At 39.8% G+C, this 18,869-nt stretch overlaps 1 protein-coding gene across 3 annotated transcripts in view; it reads left to right on the forward strand.

Annotated features, from left to right (window-relative positions):
- LOC140738582 (GTPase KRas) overlaps positions 1 to 18,574 on the forward strand; it is a 53,475-nt gene extending 34,901 nt beyond the window's left edge. The window contains exons 4-8 of one of the 3 annotated variants that reach the window (XM_073066059.1): positions 10,155 to 10,333; positions 11,621 to 11,780; positions 13,022 to 13,134; position 13,185; positions 17,801 to 18,574. In XM_073066059.1, coding sequence (XP_072922160.1) covers positions 10,155 to 10,333; positions 11,621 to 11,780; positions 13,022 to 13,134; position 13,185; positions 17,801 to 17,917 — 570 coding nt within the window. In that variant the 3' untranslated portion in view covers positions 17,918 to 18,574. Of the gene's footprint in view, positions 1 to 10,154; positions 10,334 to 11,620; positions 11,781 to 13,021; positions 13,143 to 13,184; positions 13,186 to 17,800 lie in introns of all 3 variants that reach the window. The other 2 variants (XM_073066058.1, XM_073066057.1) reach the window with 2 other exon arrangements.
- The last annotated feature ends 295 nt before the right edge of the window (positions 18,575 to 18,869 follow it).

Genomic DNA, 18,869 nt, shown 5'->3' on the forward strand with positions numbered 1-18,869 from the left:
TAAAACAATTTGTGAGACAGTATTTCATCAGCATTTTTGCTTGTGGATTAGTTTAATTTCATTTTTATTAATACTTGTTGATTCTTGCAAGGGATGAAATGGGTGAGCCTCTCTATGGCTGCAAGACCGCTGGTGTTTGATCTTCACCTCTCACGTATACTTTCTGTGTACTGAATGCTTGGCTGGGAAAATCTCCACTGCTGTGAAGGGTGTAAATGTAAACATACTGGCTCTTACTGGACAAGGTTGCAGTTTGTTTCAGTCAGGGTGGTCTTGCTGCAACTGAGGCCCCCTAGTGGAGATGCCTCATTACTGCAACATCAGTGTGAAAATGAGAACATTGAACTCTGCTGCACAGTACAGGCCCTTTGACCCACAATGTTGTGCTGACCTTATGCTTCTAGGATCAATCTAAGCCTTCCCTCCTACATACCCATCTGTTTCACTATCATCCATGTGCCAAATTACTCCAAGTACTTGAACCTAGTGGTCTGGATTCTCCAGTTAGAAGTTCTGATAGAACCTGACAGTTTTTGGGCGATTAAGACTCTGACCTCTGGATAATCCAGTGCTACTCTTGGGACACCTGTATTCTGCTCTTTCGCTCCTTGCATTGTTCCCTCCTATGTTTCCCAGTACGGAGGAAGCTTGGTTAACCTGGCAGGTGCCTGCTGGTCAGTTATGTCGGATAACTTGATATTAGCTCAGGCATCTGCTCACCACCTCCAGCAGTGCTTTGATGTCACTTCTGAGGTATTAGTTACTGGAGCAGTGCCAGTTCTTAAACAATATCTCGGGATTAAGGGTGATCTAAGTAAGTTAAACAGCATGGAAACAGGCCATTTAGTCCATCTAATTCATGCCAACTAAGATGCCTTTCTAAACTAATCCCATTTACCTGTGTTTGGCCCATATCCCTCTGAACCTTTCCTACTTATGTACCTGTTGAAGGACCATTTAAATATTAAAATTATTAATCCTTTCCTATTTGTGTAGCTGTCAAAGCACTTTTTAAATGTTAATCTACCTTAAATATTAATATTTAATGGTACAATAATTGATAATCAAGACCATAATATTAATAATAATTAACTTAGAAATTCATATTTAAGAGCACTTTAATAATTTAAATATTAATATACTTGCCAAAGTACCTTTTTAAATGTTACTGTGCCAGCCTCAAGCACCTGCTTGGGCAGCTCATACCATATACTGAGCACTCTCTGAGTAGAAGTTGCCCCTCACGTTCCTATTACATCTCTCCTCCCACCTTAAACCTATGTCCTCTAATTCTTGATTCCAATCCTGGGAAACAGACTGTGTGCGTGCAACCTATTATGCCCCTCAGTTTTACACAAGGCTAATATGATCCCTTATTCTCCTACACTGCAAAAGTATTTGGAACTGCTCAGCCTTTCTCCATAATTCAGTTCCTTGTGCCCTAGCAACATCCTCATTTATTACCTCTGTATTCCTTTCAGCGTAATGGCATCTTTCCTATAGGAGGGTGACCAAAATGGAACACAATATTCCAAATGTGGCCTCACCAACGTCTTGTACGACTGCAACATAACATCCCAACTCCTGTACTCAGTGCCCTGACTGAAGGCAAGCATACCTTCATGACCCTGTCTATCAGTGAACCATATGCTTGGAATCCTAGGTCACTCTGTCCTTCAACACTCCCCAAGGCTGTTTCAAGGAACAAATTTATTCGCCATATACATTTAGACGTATTAGGAATTTGCTGTGATGTGTTGGCACAGCATGAAACAAAAACAACATTCAACAATTGGAAAGAATGAAGAACTATATAAAATGTAAAGTTAGAGGTTCAAGTATGGATAGGGAATAAAGTGTGCATAAATACCTGCATGTGCTTGCAATGTAAATGGTATATATAGTGGTTTACAGTGCAGGGGGAGGAGATGGGACTAACTAGAATGGTTGATCAGATTAACTGCCCGGGGGATGTGAAGTTTTTTGTCTTAACAGCCCTATAGCATTTTCCAGAGGGTTCCTGATTTACCTTCTCAAAAATGCAATACTTCTCACTTACCCAAAATAAACTCCATTTGCTGTTCCTTGGCCCACTTTCCAACCGTTCTGATTTGTGTTCACTTGAGTATTTTGCATGTTCTGCAGTTAATAAGGGACTGATAGACTCGCCCCCCCCCCAAACAGATGTAGGAGGGGGTGACCCACGGGGTGAATGGATATCTAGTTTGAGAGAAGTACCTTCCTTCTGCCACTTACCTCTGTCCAGATGCATGGCATTGATTCTCGTGCTGTCTCAGCGGGTTGTTCAATTTGAGTAGTCAGGAGTCCGGGGCTGTTGCACTTCAAGGAGGCTTTGTGCGTGATCTTTTTTCTGTCTACCTATTCTCCGTTGAGGAAGTGCAGAAAAGAGTGTCTGTTGCAGGAGTAAGTGGAGAAATGGGCTGCAGAAACAGAAAATCTGAAATAAAACGGAACATTCAGGAAGCCTCAGCAGGTCAGGCAGCACCTGTGGAAATCAAAGTGAATTGACATTTCAAGTTGAAGCCCCTTTAGAACCACAAAGTTTTTCCAAGTTTACCTGTCCCTCCAATAAATTGAGGATTTTATGGAGATGGTATAGTTTATTTCTAATATCTTGAGATGCCTGCTGTAGGTGGAAAAGTCTCAAAAGTATAAGAAGTTAACAAATTTCATGTCACATGCCGGTGATAATAAACCTGATTGTGAGAGGGAGCAGGGTTCACTGCTGCCTACCAGACTGAGTTTTGTACTGGCTCTGAGACTCAGTCCAAATAGTGCTTCTTCAGGACACTGCGTCTTGAAGGTGCCCTTGATGCTGGGAAGGCTAGTGTCCATGATGGAGCACTAACCAGGGATTCCTGTCCATGCAGCTGTGCATGTACCTTTAAATCTTAATGTACCTGCTTCAACCATCACATCTGGCAGCTTCTATATGCTGAAAACTATCTAAGTGAAAAAGTTCCTATTAAATCTCACCCTAAACCAGTGTCCTCTAGTTCTGTCTTTCCCCAACTCTGGGGGGGGGGAACTGTGCTCATTTGAACCTACATGATTTCATACGCTTCAAGGAATAAAGTCCCAATCTGCTCAACCTCTGTCCATAGCTCAGTCCCTAACGTCCTGACAATATTCTCATAAATATCTTCTGCATCTTTATAGCTTCATAGGGTGATCAAAACTGAACACAATGATTCAAACGCAGCCTCTGAAGAATGCATTTTGAGTCGTTTACATTGCTGAGATATGTTTGAATGAAGGCCCGTTTACCTTGCTTAATCTTACACGTAATGTTTATTAATTCTCTGGACCTTTCTGCATCCTGTCTTTGAACAGCTACTTCCCTACACCCATCTGTTCTGAACTGACCTGCACTGTCTTAACTCAGTAATAGATCATCTCTTGCACTACTATGGACTTGTCTGCTTTTTATACACTAATTTGTTTGATATAGTTTTTTTCTTCGATGCCTCATTTAACTTGCATATAATTTGTCTGTATTTTCTGAATCTATGTTGCTGTGATGCCGCTACGAGCAGGTTTATCATTGTAGCTGAACCTGTTCTCTCTGGTTTGTGGTGGTTATTAAGCTGCAAGTAATTACTTGCTGACAGTTGGTGCACATATACATTTCTCTGTCATTAAATGTACCTGTTGATTCCGGTTAATTGGGCTATTGGTTGATCAGGACAACTGCTTCTCTGGAACAGTTCTTAAAGAACAAAAATAAATCAATAATATAGCCAGGATTCCCTTTTCTTTTTGGGACATTATGCTATTTAGTTGGGGCAGGAGATGGCCTGTCGTGCAGGTGTGGCCACTAGACACCACACTGTGCTTAGAGTGAACAGTTGTATCAGTTGCTTGTGCTTGTTTTATGTTATCCGATTGGGTTGACAGGCACCAATTCAAAAAGCAGTGATTTTTGATAATTTTGTTATCTTTGACTTCAAAAACATTTTTGAGACCCTTGCCAAAATGCAACAGAAAGATTTGACACTAGCCGAAAAAATTGCCCTACTGAACCAAATTAACAGCCAACCGCCTAACACCAGTCATCATCAGCTGGCAGAGTGCCGACATCTACATTGCACACTTGGTACATCTGCAAGATAAACTGTGAGAAGAAAGGGCATTCCGAGAGGGACAACAGGGAAAATTCCAAATCAAAAGCGTGAAGGAAAGGATCCAGATGTTGAAGAGGCCCTCAATCAATAGTTTTCCATTGTAACTGGGCAGGGTGTGCATTTTAGTGGACCAGTGTTGAAAACTTAAGTCAGAGGAGCTATCTTTGAAGCTGGGTCACAAAGATTTTAAAGTAGCAGGTGGTTGGTTTTCTCAATGGAAATGTCGGCACCACATTAAATTCAAGAAAGCAAAAAGCAAGAAAGCTGCTGATGTGTTAGTACAGAAACATGGAAATCTACAAAACTCCTTGACTTAAAAATTTTTGTGTAGATGATATCTACAATTATGATGAAACAGTCCTTTCTTATCATGCTATGTCGGACGGTTTCCTTTGCTATAAACAAGCAACACTGTTGGGTTTAAAGAAAGCAATGGATTGCATAACTCCTGTGCAAATACGTCAAGAACTGATAAAAAGAAATTGTTGGTTATTGGGGAAAAGTGTTAAACCTTAAGGTAGGTTACCAATTGAGTACTTCCAAAATTTTTAAGAAATGGCTCATGAGTTGGGATATGGAGAAACAGTGGATATCAAACAAAATTATTATGCTTGTTGACAATTGTGCAGCACATCCTAATGTAGAATGTTTGAGAAATATCCTGCCAGAATTCATGCCTACCAATACAATATCCTTGGTGCAGCAGATGGATATGGGAGTCATAAAAAATTTAAAGATATTGTATTGCTAAAAGTTGGTGAACGGCATTCTCAAAGGAATTGAAGAAAATCTGACATGATTTTCAAAAGCCAAGGAAGTGAGTGCAAGGTTAACCCATTACAGGCAGTATAGTTTGTCAGAGTTGGCAAGAAATAAGCAGCAAGACAATTCAAAACTGATTTGCTCACCGGTTTTAAGCATTCAGGCTTGGAAATATCAAATGGCAGGGAGTGAAAATGGAACCACACAGAATGAATGAATCAGCAATCATTTTGAGTGTTACCATGAAAATGAAGACATGGGAGGTGTAAAAGCCTTGTATCAAACACAAATATGAAGGTGAAGTAAGTTGTGAGGATGACACAGCTGCACCTGGGCCAGTGACTACGCAGGATGCCAGGAAATTTATTATTGGATTGCGACATTACTTCGTGCAGGAAGGTAATGAAGTCGATCTGTTATCAAAAGAATACGCTAGCATATTCTCAAATTACCCCGTCAGTAACCAATACAGTTTTATAGTACTGTAGTAATATTGGTAGCGTTCCAATTTATTCTGCGTTTCATTTAAATACATAATTTGTTACTCAGTTAAACTTGTCTGTCTTAAATCATTTTAACCATTTCCTTGAAATTTCAGATCATTGGGGCAGCCGCTTAATTGGGCCAAAGCCTACTGGCACCAATGTGTCCAAATTTTTTTTTTTTTTTTATTTATTTTTTTTTTTTTTAAACTTTTTTTTTATTGTTTTCAAATTGTTACAGAATAAATGTGCATGAAAAAAAAGTGTTACCCAGCCCCCTCCCCTTAACCCCTCCCCCCTAACATCCCTATTAAAAAAATAAGAAAGAGAAAAAAAAAAGGGAATGCCTGGATGTTGGAAGATCCCCACATACTCCACGGAGTTCTCATTTTTTTTTTAAATATATGTTAAAGTTCTTTTTCTTTTCAATCTATAATAATACCTAATCTTTCCACTTTCGTGGTATCCTGGGAAATCTTTATAAAAGTCTCCATGTTGCTATGTGTGTCCCCACCATTCATCCAGGCAAAAAGATAGAAAAAAATTAAAATATAAAGGAAAAAAAAAAAAAAAAAAAAATACCCCCCTACTAATGTTGTGGAAAAAAGACACAACATTACCCCCCTCTGCTGTACGGGTCATGGCAACCGCCATGATTACACACGTGAATCCCGCAGTAACCGATCCACAGCCTCCCAGCTCCCCCGCAACATAAAAAAGTATATGTATAAGAAGAGAAAAAAAAAATACTATTCTCATTTAGTATTTCTAAAATTTTGCTTTTCTCTTCTGTAATATCCATAAATGTCCATCACTTCTGTTCCTTGGTTCTATCTTCATCTTTAATCCATTACGTTTGGAAGCCTCTATGTGTAGTTAGCGAATAGATGGAAGTTCTTGTACAAACTCCTCCGCTTTTCGATAGTCGGAAAAAAGAAATTTTCTGTCCTCCAAAAAAATTATCAGTGTTGCTGGATGACGCATTGTAAATTTATAACCCTTTTCCCATAAGGCTTTTTTCGCTGGGTTAAATTCCTTCCTTCTCTTCAACAGGTTGTAACTTATATCAGGATAAAAAAGAATTGGTTTCCCTGCTATCATCAGTGGCCCGTTTCTATTTTTGGCACTTTGGGCAGCGGCCTTCAGGATCTTTTCTTTGTCTTGGTATCGTAAGCATTTTATCAAAATTGATCGTGGGTTTTGGTCAGCTCGAGGTCTTGACCTTAAAGATCTATGCGCCCATACAATCTCAATTGGAGTTTCTCTTTCCATTTTCAATTTTTTAGGGATCCATTTTTGAAAAAAATTTATTGGATCTTCTCCTTCTATATCTTCTTTAAGTCCAACAATTTTAATATTATTTCGTCTACTGAGATTTTCAAGCTTATCAATTTTTTCCATAAATTGTTTTCTTTCTGATGTCCAAGCAGTATTTTCCTTTTCCATTTTGTCCATTCTTTCAACCATGTCTTCCGTTGTAGTTTCCAAGTCCGTAATTCTTTTTTCCATTTTTTCCTGTCTCTTTGTCATTTTATCAAGCATAGTCTCCATATTGGTCATTTTTTTTTCGAGTTTTTTTTGGTTATTTTTAATTACTTTTAATGTGTCTAATTTACGCATTATTTGCCTCAAAGTCTTTTCTATATTTCTAGAAGGACTTTTACCTCCTTCAGCTGATCCTTCCGAGAGATTTGACTCTCCCTCCGATTCGCTATCACTTTCAGTTGCAGTGGTAGCTGGGCTTTGTAGTTCTTTTTGTTCCTGTTTGCGCATGGTCCATCCTTCGCGTTTGCGCAGTTCACGATGGTTTTTTCCTTTGGAAGTGGCAAGCGTTGCCACCGTCTCCTGTTCAGTATCACCGGCGATACAATGTACCTGAAATCGCGGCTCCTCGGTAGACGTGGGCCTCGCTCTTGTTCCAGCTTGCGTAGTCTTCCCGGTATTAGTTTTCTTCATCTTCTTTCCTTGAGGCATAGCTTGACACAGTCCGGAGTCGTTTATAAGCAACTTTTAGAGAGTATTGACTAACTTTTCTTCATTTAAACATTAATTTATTAACTTTTTACGGGAGAGCTGGGTCCCTGCGTCTCGATCCTACGTCATCACGTGATGTCCCCCCCAATGTGTCCAAATTAACCAGAAGCCACTGTATTAGGAGGTTGCTGTGGTGTGTTGGCACAGCATGCAATAAAAACAGAATATTCAGCAATTATATAGAATATATAAAAATAAAGTTAGAGGTTAAAGTAAGGATGTGGAATGAAGTGTCCCTAAATACATAAATGCCAGCATGTATTTACACTGTAAGACAATAGACAATAGGTGCAGAAGTAGACCATTCGGCCCTTCGAGCCTGCACCACCATTTTGAGATCATGGCTGATCATCTACTATCAATACCCGGTTCCTGCCTTGTCCCCATATCCCTTGATTCCCCTATCCATAAGATACCTATCTAGCTCCTTCTTGAAAGCATCCAGAGGATTGGCCTCCACTACCTTCCGAGGCAGTGCATTCCAGACCCCCACAACTCTCTGGGAAAAGAAGTTTTTCCTTAACTCTGTCCTAAATGACCTACCCCTTATTCTCAAACCATGCCCTCTGGTACTGGACTCTCCCAGCATCTGGAACATATTTCCTGCCTCTATCTTGTCCAATCCCTTAATAATCTTATATGTTTCAATCAGATCCCCTCTCAATCTCCTTAATTCCAGCGTGTACAAGCCCAGTCTCTCTAACCTCTCTGCGTAAGACAGTCCAGACATCCCAGGAATTAACCTCGTGAATCTACGCTGCACTTCCTCTACAGCCAGGATGTCCTTCCTTAACCCTGGAGACCAAAACTGTACACAATACTCCAGGTGTGATCTCACCAGGGCTCTGTACAAATGCAAGAGGATTTCCTTGCTCTTGTACTCAATTCCCTTTGTAATAAAGGCCAACATTCCATTAGCCTTCTTCACTGCCTGCTGCACTTGCTCATTCACCTTCAGTGACTGATGAACAAGGACTCCTAGATCTCTTTGTATTTCTCCCTTGCCTAACTCTACACTGTTCAGATAATAATCTGCCTTCCTGTTCTTACTCCCAAAGTGGATAACCTCACACTTATTCACATTAAACATCATCTGCCAAGTATCTGCCCACTCACCCAGCCTATCCAAGTAACCCTGAATTCTCCTAACATCCTCATCACATGTCACACTGCCACCAGCTTAGTATCATCAGCAAATTTGCTGATGTTATTTTCAATGCCTTCATCCAAATCGTTGACGTAAATCGTAAACAGCTGTGGTCCCAATACCGAGCCCTGAAGCATCCCACTAGTCACCACCTGCCATTCCGAGAAACACCCATTCACTGCTACCCTTTGCTTTCTATCTGCCAACCAGTTTTCTATCCATGTCAATGTGTCAATGTCTTCCCCCCCGATGCCCTGAGCTTTGATTTTACCCACCAATCTCCTATGTGGGACCTTATCAAATGCCTTCTGAAAATCGAGGTACACTACATCCACTGGATCTCCCCCGTCTTACTTCCTGGTTACATCCTCGAAAAACTCCAACAGATTAGTCAAGCATGATTTACCCTTGGTAAAGTTAAACCAGTATAAAAAGTGGTTTAAAGTGTTAACAGTGCAGTAACTCAGATAATAAATAGAGGGAAGTGAGGGTGGGGCAGGGGAGGTGACGAACTAGAATGATTGAAATTTTTATGATGGCATAAATGTTTTGCTTTATTAGCCCTATGGTGTTTTATAGAAGAGAGCTTTTGGAAAATGCAGTTTGCATGGTGGGTAATGTCTGCAGTGATTTTCTTTTCCCCTGCCCACTTCTTTGTCCTGCAGTGGTGGTAGACTGAAGCCAGTGACCTTTTCTGCTGACCTGTCTCGATCGGCGATCTCAGAGCTGACGTAAATGCCTGGTTTACTCGCTCGGATCTTGCAATGTGCTTCGAACACAACTTTAATTATAGAGGGAGTTCAGACAGTTGAGCTGAGCCCACTCTCCCTATACTGGCTACATCTTGCTCTTGATGTGCATTGACAGTTCCATGTCTCTGTAGTAGTTGTTCTGTGTGCCTCTTTGGTAGGGTGGATGGAGCTGTGGCTCTTTTAGTCACAGTGGGCAGGCAATCAGACACGCCTGAATCTGTGCAACAGCAATTGCTCCTTGTAGTTAACTCATTTTTCATGTAGCTACTGCACTGTTTTATGTAATCTCGCTGTTTCCTGATTTATTTTGCTGTACCTCGTTACATATGCACAGAGCAAACGTGACATTAGAGTAGTAGAATTAAATGTTTTTATTGAGTCATGTTAGCCATGGTTTACGCTGGGCAACTTGCAGTGCAGGAGCTATAAACCAGATCTGCTGGGATGGAAAGAACATGTGCACTCCCAAGTCCATGGAAAAGGAGAAAGCCTGCCACGTGTAGGAGGCTCAATCAGTTCACCATGTGGTCAGTTGGCCGCATGCACACTTGCCTCGTTCTTGCATTTGATCTGATACAGTTCGTATCTCAAATACAAGAATAACCTCCTAACCGACATTAAATTGTTGCTTTATTTACATCTCCGTAGTTAGTGGTGGGGTTGGAGTTTGTTGGCTTTCTGCCTCTGCTGCTATCCAGATGGTATTGTGAACCTAGGGATCATCTAATACTTGCTGCATCATGGACCCTTGGGTTCCTCTTATAGCAAATTAATGTTTTTAAGGAAATTGCACTAAATGATCTAACCTTTCTTTCATTTGGTTTGTTCTCAGGATTCTTACAGGAAACAAGTTGTAATTGATGGAGAAACATGTCTTTTAGATATTCTCGACACAGCAGGTCAAGAGGAGTACAGTGCTATGAGAGATCAGTACATGAGGACAGGCGAGGGCTTCCTATGTGTGTTTGCAATAAATAACTCTAAATCATTTGAAGATATTCATCATTATAGGTGGGTTTTGAAATGGGATGTGATCTTCCACTTTTAAAGTGTTACTCCATTGAATTTGACACCAAAACTCATTTTAAAATGGGGAAAGTTTCCTAAGTGTCTTTTATTAACAGAGATTGGTCATAAACTTCAAAAGGAACATTTATTGCACTCTGTGAAACAAGTGTAACTAATTAAAAGTTCTTTGAGAAAAGTTTCTTGTGTTACTTGTTTTAGGTTATGTGTATCATTTCCATACTTGCCCTGGGATTTAAGTATTGTAAATGTTGGTATTGTTTCATTAACACAAAAAAAACCATTCTGGTTTGTTGAGGATTGGGTAGTTAGACCATAAAACATAGTAGCAGAATTAGGCCATTTGCTCATCAACTCCATTCTCCTGCCTTCTCCCTGTAACCTTCGATGGCCTTGCTAATCATGAACCTATCAACTTTCACTTTAGATATACTCAGTGCTTTGGCCTCCACAGCTATCTGTAGCAATGAATTCCAAATAATGGCTACCCTCTGGCAAAGAAATTCCTCCTGATCTTTGTTCTAAAGGGACATCTTTGTATTCTGAGACTGTGCCCACTGGTCCTAGACTCCCCCCACTATAAAAACATCCACTTCATGTCTAGTTTATCAGGGCCTTTCAATATTTGATAGGTTTCAATGAAATACACCCCCCCCCCCCCCACCCACCCAATTCTAGTAAGCTCTCCAGCTAGTACAGGCCCAGAGCCATCAAATGCAGCTCATACATTAACCCTTTCATTCTTGTGAACTTCCTCTAGATCCTCTCCAATCCTTTTTAGATAAGGGGCCCAAAACTGCTCTCAATTCTCCAAGGTCAGTCTGACCAACGCATTAAAGCCTCAGCATTACGTTAATGTCACAACTGGCTTTGGGTAGAGCTATAATGAGAATGACTCCCTGTATCTGTCTCTGGCTCATCCAGGTATTTCAAGTTCAATGAATCAGTCATTTTCCATCTAGTTCCTATTGAAATGAAATAACCATTGCCAGATTTTAGTCTCAGGTCAGTACTAAGTTGGCCTTTTCATTGTACAGCTGTATCTGTGGAAGTTTCACAGTTCTGCAACATAAGGCAAGAGGAGGTGGTTTATGTGGGAGAGTAGGACTAAATGCTGATTACATACTGATTGGAAAATTGTATGCCTTCATCCCATTATTAACGTTGCTGCTTTTCTTCCATTCTTACCACAATATTGAGTACTAAACTTAAAGCTAGATCTATTTAAAGTGGTGAATTGTGCAGTAAAAATTATATTTTGTTTCCTTGCAGAGAACAGATTAAGAGGGTCAAAGACTCAGATGATGTTCCAATGGTTCTAGTGGGAAATAAATGTGATTTACCTGCAAGAACCGTAGACACAAAACAAGCACAGGATCTAGCACGAAGCTATGGAATTCCATTCATTGAAACGTCAGCAAAAACGAGACAGGTGAGTTGGTGTGAAGCAGAGGTCTGAGAACCAGAGAAATGATCTAACCCAAGTACTGGAGCTGACGCAATGTCCTATCCACATCGGTATTGTGAGCAACTTCAGAACTTGTGTTTTTATTTATTTCCACCATCTGCAGATTCACTCGTGTTGCCTCAGAACTCTGTGCCCTGATTAAAATAACTGATAAGATGTGCAGCAGTTTGGTCTCAGGAAATTTCTCAACACCTTTTTTCCTTTTTGCCCCATCACAATGAAACATCATGAATCAACCATTATCCTAAATAAACTAAAACAAAAAACAAACAAATTTGTTATAAAATAAAAAGTATAAATAGGATTCAAAGTGGTACTTTTAAAAGTCTGCCTTTTCGGTAATTGGTTCATATTTGCCCTGTTCATAAAATCCTCCCAAGTCACAGCAATCTGGCACTGGCTTACATGAAATTTATAGGATATGAAAATTGCTTAGATCAGGTCCAATTACAATGTTACTTAATGTTACACTTTGAAGAGACTGCATTTTTTTGTTTGCACAAAATGCATCAGTTTTACTTCAGGCAGAAGTTACAAGCATATTGCCATGCTTTTTTTCAATGTGCTTTGTCTCAAGTCATCTCAAACTCCGAATAAAATGCAGCCACTGACACGCCTTCTTCATAATTGCATCAATATATTGGGCCTGGGATGGATCTTCAGAGATGACACCCAGGAGCTTGAAACTGCTCATCCTTTCCACTGCTGACCTCTCAATAAGCACTGGTGTGTGTTCCCTCAACTTCCCCTTCCTGAAGTCCACAATTGATTCCATAGTCTTACTGAAGTTGAGTGCAAGATTGTTGCTTGGAGTTTGTCTTCAAAGATACTGAATGTCCATGATTACAGTACAGTGGGAATCGATCATTTTTGGTTAACCTCTGAATTTTTACCACTTCAAAAACCCCTCTATGCTCGTTCTTTCTGTTCAATAAGTTAAAATCCAATGATCACTGCATCCTGTACTCTTATGGTGATGGTGCTAAACTTTTTAAATCTCTGCATGACTAAAATTACAACTCCTTATACCGCTGAATGTGTTTATACCAATTGCAAATCAAAATTTTATTGGAAGTCCAATTAATTTTTCCAAAGATTGATTGAAATTTGTGCAAAATCTAAAGTTCATTATGGTTGGCTCCTCATGAACTTCTGCTTGTCTCTTATCTGAGTGATCATTGAAGGAGTTGTATTTTGCAATGCAGAGAGTGGAGGATGCATTTTATACACTGGTACGTGAGATTCGCCAGTATAGGTTGAGAAAACTCAACGTTGAAGAGAAGACGACCCGCTGTGTGCCCTTTAAGTGTATTGTGATGTGACGTGGTAAGTTGTATATCTCAAATCACAAGATCCAGTTTTTAAAAGGGTCATCGTAGAATGCTTGGCACAAATTCGTCCCTTTTGATAACGTATTTATTTATCATTTTATTTTGAGATAGAGCATGGGACACACCTTTCTGGGCCAAAACCCACCTATTTTAACGCAGGTCAATTTACAGTGACCTACTAACCAGTACGCCTTTGGTCTGTGGGAGTAAACCCAAGCTGGGGAAGTCACGGGGAGAACATACAAATTCCTTACAGGTGGCACTGGAATTAAACTCGGAACTCTGGAATGCTCGGAGCTGTAATAGTGTAGCACTAACCACTATGCTACTATGGTGCGCCAAGTGTTAGAACACATCTTATTTGGAATCATAAAGCACAAAGGTGAACAGGTTTTTAGCTTCACTTCCTCTCCCCCATTTCCTTTTCATCTGTATGTAAATGAATTTCCATCCAGTTTGTTGTTGAATCTGCTTTCACTGCCCTTTGGGCAGGGTTCCAAATCAGTTATTTGATGATAACACCATTTTTCTCACCAAATTCAGTCAGCTTAAAGCTATATCCATGGTAAGCTATTTTGTTAACTCAGTTTTTGATAATTTAAAGACCTGTTCAATCTCAGTTTCTCCTTCGCAAAAGCATAGGAATCCCAAGTTTTTCTGGTTCATCATGTAACTAAAGTGGAGCACAAAAATTACTTGTAGAATATGTTGAAAGAAAAACTGGTCAACTAATAGTGAAACTGTTTGCAACATGCTAAGTTAACTTCAGCATTCCAGAATTCAATATCCCACTAAAATGTGGGACACAGTGGGAGAAAAATGGAATAGTTTAAAAAGCTGAGCAGAGCCATGATTACAAAAAGAGATGTTCAACTTTGAAGTATAAAATGAGGAGAAAGGTGGAAGATGGGGAGGGAGGGGGTTGTAGGGTTATGTTGCTGAAATGATTCACACAGAATATAAATATTAGAATCAAGGGGCAATGCACAAAAAGTGCTGGAGGAACTCAGCAGACCAGACAGCATCTATGGAGAGGAATAAATAGTCTACACTTCAGATGTTGACTGTTTATTCCTCTCCACAGACACTGACCTGCTGAGTTCCTCCAGTACTTTTATTTATTTTTTTATTTTGTGTGTGTTGCTCTGGATTTCCAACATCTGCAGAATCCCTTGTGTTTATGACTAAACTCAAAGGAACAGAGAGATCTTATGAGACTACAAGGCCAGAAGAGATTGAAGAAATAAGGTGAGGTACAGGAATGGCACAATTGAGAGAGTTGAACTGATCCTGAAACTGTTTAACTGCAGTTTCCGTCTGTAGCATTAGTTTCCATTTAGCTGGTGCCTTTGACACATTAGGCATATTGTGAGTGCTGCCAGTGAGCAGGCCCTTATAAACAGTGGAAACATTTTTATTTGCATAAATATGTACATTTACCTTTCCATGGAAGTGTTGTTGATCCCTTCCCCAAAGATAAATCCTGTTGCAAACTTCATGGCTCAATTAATTAAGTGGCAGTCCACCAGCACACGTGCAACATGAGCACATAAGACCATGACACAGGAGTAGAATTAGATCATTTAGCTCATTGAGTCTACTCTGCCATTTCATCATGACTGATTTATTATCCACCTTAACCCCATTCTCCTGCCTTCTTCCCGTAACCTTTGATGCCCTTACTAATCAAGAACTATAAACCTTCGCTTTAAATGTACCCAATGACTTGGCTTCCTCAGCCGTCTGTGGCAATGAATTGCACAGATTCACCACTCTCTGGCTAAAGGAATTCCTCCTCATTTCTGTTCTAAAGCGGTGTCCCTCTATTCTCAGGTTGTGCCCTCTGGTTCTAGACTCCCTCCACTATAGGGAACATCCTCTCCACATTCACTCTATCAACATTTGATAGGTTTCAATGACATTTTCCCCCCAAATCCTGTTGACCTTGTACACATTGAGTTCCACTAAAGTTGGTACATTATTTATTAAATATATTTGGGTATTACTAAATTTCAAGTAATCTAAAATGTATTTAAGTGTAGTTAGTTTTGTCTAAGGAAATAAAAATGTTAACACAAAGTTTTTATACTTGGGAGCTGTGTTGAAGATCTTTCTTTCCCTGTGTCCTATGGGTATGAAACCTTGGAGCTGGGGAACAGCCCTATCTTAAAAAGTCAATATTTTTCCATTCTGGGGTTGATAATCAAGCCTCTGGAATCTTTTTTGGCAATTAATCTAATCGTTTTTATTTCTCCACTGCCTTTCTTATTAAATGAGTATGAAACAAACCCTTCAGCTTGCCAAGTCTTTATTATTCCCCACATTCCCATCAAGTTCAAAGTAAATTTATTATTGAAGTGCATATACGTCACCATATACTATTCTAAGATTCATTTTCTTCTGGATATACTCAATAAATACAAAGAAACACAATCGAGTCAATTAATGGCTGCACCACAAAGACGGACAAACAACCGATGTACAAACAACAAATTGTGCAAATACAAAGAAAATAAAAGCAAACAAAATAATAAATAAGTAATAAATATTGAGAACATGAGTTGCAGAATCCTTGAAAATGAGTCCATAGATTTTGGATCAGTTCAGTGTTGACGTGAGTGACATTATCACCTCTGGTTCAAGAGCCTGATGTTTGAGGGGTAATAACTTGGTGGTGTCGGACCTGACCTGTATCTCCTTCCTGATGGCAGCAGTGAGAAGAGAGAATGGCCTGGATGGTGGGTGTCCTTGTGATGGTTGCTGCTTTCCTGCAACAGCTTTCCTTGTAGATGTGATCAGTTGTGGGAAGGGCTTTACCTGTGATGAATTGGGCTGTATTCACTATTCCTTTGTGGTCCCTTCCATTCAAGGGTACTAGTGTTTCCAGTCAGTATACTCTCCACTGCACACCTGTAGAAATTTGTCAAAGTTTTAGATGACATGCTGAATCTTCGAAAACTTCTAAGAAAGCAGAGGCACTGCCATGCCTTGTTTGTAACGGCACTTGCCTTCTGGGAGCCAGGGCAGATCCTCTGAAATTATAATGTCAAGGAATTTGTTGACTCTTTCCACCTCTTAACCCCTGATGAGGACTGACTAATGAACTTCCGTTTTTCTTCCTCCTGTATTCAATAATCAGATCTTTGCTTTTGCTGACATTGAGTGAGAAGTTGTTCTGGCACCACTCAGCTAGGTTTTCAATCTCCCTCCTATATGCTGATTTGTCACCACCTTTGATTCGTCCATGATGGTGGTGTAGTTAGCAAACTTAAGTATTGCAATGGAGCTGTACTTAGCCACATAGTCATAAGTATCAAGCAAGTACAGCAGGGGGCTAAGCACACAGCCTTGTGGTGCATCTGTGCTGATGGTGATTGTGGAGGAGATGTTGCCAATCCGAAAAGACTGGAGTCGCCAAGTGAGGAAATTGAGGATCCATTTGCACAGTAGGTGTTGAGGCCTAGATCTTGGAGCTTATTGATTAGTTTTGAGGGGATTATAGTGTTGAATGCAGAACTGTAGTCAGTGAAGAGCATCCAGATGTTCACTGTCCAGGCATTACAGGGTTGAGTGAAAAGCCAATAAAATTGCATCCACTGTTGACCTATTGTGACAAGTTGCTCTTCAAGTTGGAGTAAATTTGTTTCATCACCAACTTCTCAAAGCACTTCATCACATCACATTGAGTGCTACTGCCCAATAGTCATTGAGACAGGTAGGCACTGGTACATTTGAAGCCCTTGGGAACCTCAGACTGCTGAAGAGAGAGCTTAAGGGTATCAGTAAACACTCAGCAGGTTGATTAGCCAGTTTTTAGTCTCAGCCAGGTACCCCATTCTGGATGGGATGCTTTCTATGGGTTGACCCTCCTGAAGGGTGTTCTCAGGTCAGCCTCAGAGACTGAGATCACAGGGTCATCAGGGGCTGTGAAGGTGCCTCCATGTTTTGTTGGTCAAATAGAGCATAAAAGGCATTGAGCCCATCTGGTTGTCACATATATCGCTTGGTTTACTTTGAGGGAGGTTCAACTCCTACCATAGCTGTCAAGTATCCTTCAGTGATTCATGTTTGGACACCAAAAAGCTCCAGGTTGAACTCACTGGGGGGAAAAAAACAAGTTTTTTTTGTCCTTTCTAACTGCTAATGCTTTGAGTTCAGAAAACTAACCACTTTTAAAGAAGGTTTAAAAAAAAGCTGTGCTGCATACTTACATTTGTCAGTCCAGCCTTTGCAGGAAAAGGGAACTGCTGTGTTGAAGGCAGACTCCTGAATCAGAACCGGGTTTCTTATTACTGACATATTCTGTGACATTTATTTTGTGCCGTACATAAAAAATATGATAATTTACTACAATGAGAGAAAAAATATAAGGTGTCAAAGGTTACTGTGAGAAGGTAGGAGAATGGGGTTGTGGGAGATAATGAATCAGCCATGATGGAATGGTGGAGCAGTTTCGATCAACCAAATGGCCTAATTCTGCTCCTGCGTTACGAAGTCATAGTCCTGAGTCAGATTTATTACCTCTGGCTAGTGCCCATGATGGATCTGGCCGAGTTTACAATCCCACTTAATTAGAAAAGGCAAGCTGCAGTTTAAAAGAGATACCCAACTTCTAAGAGAGCAAATGATCTGATTTTTGTGTTTAATTTACAGGGTGTTGACGATGCATTCTACACGCTAGTTCGTGAAATCCGGAAGCACAAAGAAAAAATGAGTAAAGATGGGAAAAAGAAGAAAAACAAAACCAAGAAGAAGTGTTTAATTATGTGAATAGGATTAACTGTGGAAGATGTTGGCTTAGCTGGAAAAATAAAACCTGATTATTTTTTGTATTTTTTGTACATTGCACTAAATTATTAGGCTTTCTTTTTATCAGTACTTTTATCAAAATTTGCTTAATGGAACTGATGGCTGTTAGATTGTGACGGAGAAAAATGTGTATGCTTTATTTCATTGAAGTGCCAGTATTCCTTGAGTGTCCACTTTTATGTTATTAAATTGGCTTAACTCTTGTCAGTTGAGTAACAAATTGATCTGCTCCCTGGGGCTCTTGTGCATGTAACTAAGCTTTTTTTAAACATTTGTTCTTTATTTATCATGCTGAAAATATGATATACTTCAGTGCCAACAGCTTGATGGGTTTTATCTCTTGTGTTTAGTTACCTGGAATATATTTTAACTACATTTTGTAAGGTTGTAAAGCTTGAGGTGCACATTTTTTACATTATACTTTTGTCAATGAGATTTCTCTGAATCCTTCTAAATGTGTTGACCTGGGCATGCTCATTAATGCTCCACAGAACTGACAAGTGGCCAGTTTTATAGAAGTTTTTAGAAGTTTGTCTGGTATTTGTCATAATGGGTTTGACAAAAAAATGTACTTTAAATCAAATAATAAATGATCCAATCTTGTTCTGACCTTTTAAACATTTGCTGTCAGTGTGTTTCCTGAACCTAATATATTGGTTATTCAAACCTGATGCCAACAATGCTTCACTGATAACTTTGTAAATAAGCCAAAGCTGCTGTTCAAATGCTTCCTGACAGTTAACACATCTCTGTTCCTCTAAGACAAGAAAATCTTCAGATGCTGGAAATCCAAGCAACTCTCACAAAATGCTGGAGGAACTCAGGCCAGGCAGCATCTATGGAAAAGAGTAAATAGGTGACATTTTGGGCTGAGTCCCATCATCAAGACTGGAAAATAAGATGAGAAGTTAGA

The sequence above is a fragment of the Hemitrygon akajei genome, chromosome 14 (assembly GCF_048418815.1).
Source record: "Hemitrygon akajei chromosome 14, sHemAka1.3, whole genome shotgun sequence".
In the NCBI taxonomy this organism is placed as follows: Eukaryota; Metazoa; Chordata; class Chondrichthyes; order Myliobatiformes; family Dasyatidae; genus Hemitrygon; species Hemitrygon akajei.